At 48.7% G+C, this 2,294-nt stretch overlaps 1 protein-coding gene across 1 annotated transcript; it reads left to right on the forward strand.

Annotated features, from left to right (window-relative positions):
• Positions 1 to 852: 852 nt before the first annotated feature.
• Positions 853 to 2,294, forward strand: LOC115437942 (transcription factor jun-D-like). Its single transcript, XM_030161344.1, has one exon. The coding sequence runs from the start codon at positions 1,159 to 1,161 to the stop codon at positions 2,092 to 2,094; it is 936 nt and encodes a 311-aa protein (XP_030017204.1). The 5' UTR covers positions 853 to 1,158; the 3' UTR covers positions 2,095 to 2,294.

Below are 2,294 nucleotides of genomic sequence, written 5' to 3' on the forward strand. Positions count from 1 at the left end.
AGACATGTAACTTTTCCACGCAGTACTTTCAATCTTCTTTCCAACCCAACCCCTAAGGAACAGTTCATCCTTCAGTTTATCACAAATATTCAGTGAATTTGAAGATACGTGGCTTTCAAAGACAGGAAAGGGATGAAAAACTGTATCTGGAAAGCAGTTCAAGCAAAAATAAAATGTACACTATAGCCTGTGAGATGAGGTGAATTATAAACATAAAGTTGCAAATGTGTACTTAAGCACATGTTCTTCTATTAATACTTTGAAGCATGATGGTTCTATTTGTGCAGACATGTAACTTTTCCATGTGGTACTTTCAATCTTCAAAAAAAAAAAAAAAAAGTTGGTTTCCTCATTCTATGGTCACTGTTTCCTTCCCTTTTCTTGTTGATGCAGAGTTTCCCCAGAAACACTTTCAGAACACTTTAGAGGCATTAAAACACCTCATCACTCCATGCAGTCTGTTTGGTTCTAAAAGCGAGAGGGTGAATAAGAAGTGTGGCTTTGGAGATAATACTTCAGCACATTCTACACAGATCTATTCTATTCTATTCTATTCTATTCTATTCTATTCTATTCTATTCTATTCTATTGTGATAGAGTGTAAGATGAAGGGTTATTACTGTCAGGCCTGTTCTTCTGTTCTTCCTTTCCCTGGCCCTCGCCTCTTACACCTTCCCCGCCCAGTCTCTGCTCTCTTTTAGCGACCCTGAGCTTATTTATGCTATGACATCAAACCACAATGCATTGCACTGTTTGTAGTTTACCTAAAGTCTCCATGGCAATAAAGACCGGCTCGGCCCCTTATTCAAATTGAACCGGAAACCAACGTCATTTTGGGCCAATCTCAGCGCTCTGGAGTGACATAATGGAATTTTTAGGGCTAGAAAGCGAGCGAGGTCTGGCTGTGCGCATAGCAGTCGTGCCATCGGGAAAAGACAATATCATCGGCGCGCAGAGGGAACAAGACACCAAGAACTCCCTCATCAGACGAAGTGATCGATTAAAGGTTTGAGACAACAAGAACAGGGGGGATCTCAGAAGAAAAAAAAAAAAAAAAAAACAGGACGCGTTAAACAGAAGGATCACATGATTTCCGCGCGTTTGGATGAGTGCGTTGGACAGTGCGTAAAGCTCCACTCCCTCATGTGAGGGTGTAGAATGGAAACAACCCTCTACCCAGGCACCGTGGTCAACACTCCGAGGGTCTACAGCATCTATTCCCAGGGCACAATGATGAAGAAGGAAATTAACCTGAACTTAGACGAGCAGAACTCCGATCTCAAAGCAAACCCCCTCCGAGAAACAGATGGACTCCTCAACTCCCCGGACCTTGGACTCCTTAAACTAACCTCCCCAGACTTGGAGCGTCTGATCATCCAGTCCAACGGCTTGGTCACCACCGCCAACGCCACTTCCCAGTTCCTCTATCCGAAATCCGCCAGCGACGAGCAGGAATTCGCGGAAGGTTTCGTCAAAGCTCTGGAGGACCTCCACAAGCAGAACCAGCTGAGCGAGGCCGGCTGCGTGTCCGTGGACCGGCTGGAGCTGCTCGGATCCAACGCGGTGGGTTCAACCGGGCTCCAAGCGTCCGATCTACCGGTGTACACGACCCTGAACGGATACGCGTCCAGTCCGCTCGGAGGCACCGCCACCAACATCAACTACTCCACGGACACCATCCCCTTCCCTCCGCCTCCGGCCCATCTGGCGCAGCAACAGGCGGCCGCCGCTGCTGCAGCCCTGTCCCGCCTCCAGTCCGCCGGCTCGGTTAAAGACGAGCCGCAAACCGTACCGGACATGCAGAGCTTCGGGGACAGCCCCCCTCTGTCCCCTATAGACATGGACAACCAGGAGCGCATCAAAGCGGAGAGGAAAAAACTGCGGAACCGAATAGCCGCGTCCAAATGCCGCAAGAGGAAACTGGAGCGCATCTCCAGGCTGGAGGACAAAGTCAAAACCCTGAAGACGCAAAACACCGAGCTGGCCTCCACCGCCAGTGTGCTCAGGGAACAAGTGGCCCAGCTGAAGCAGAAGGTGATGAACCATGTGAGCAGTGGGTGCCAGCTTTTACCAAACCAGGTGCAGGCTTATTGAAGTCCATGATGGTGCTGCTGATGGAGATGGAGATGGAGAAGGGGATGGAAGTGTCCCAGCTCTGGGGATGCACAGACTGTTAACAGAGGCCATGGGGAAACACGTCCTCCAGAAAAAAAAAAAAAAAAAAGACTGTATTGTCACTTCCACAGGCCTTTGACAGAAGCTGCATTTCAACTGGAAAGTAACAGGTTAACACA

Source organism: Sphaeramia orbicularis, chromosome 17 (genome assembly GCF_902148855.1).
Source record: "Sphaeramia orbicularis chromosome 17, fSphaOr1.1, whole genome shotgun sequence".
Taxonomy (NCBI): Eukaryota; Metazoa; Chordata; class Actinopteri; order Kurtiformes; family Apogonidae; genus Sphaeramia; species Sphaeramia orbicularis.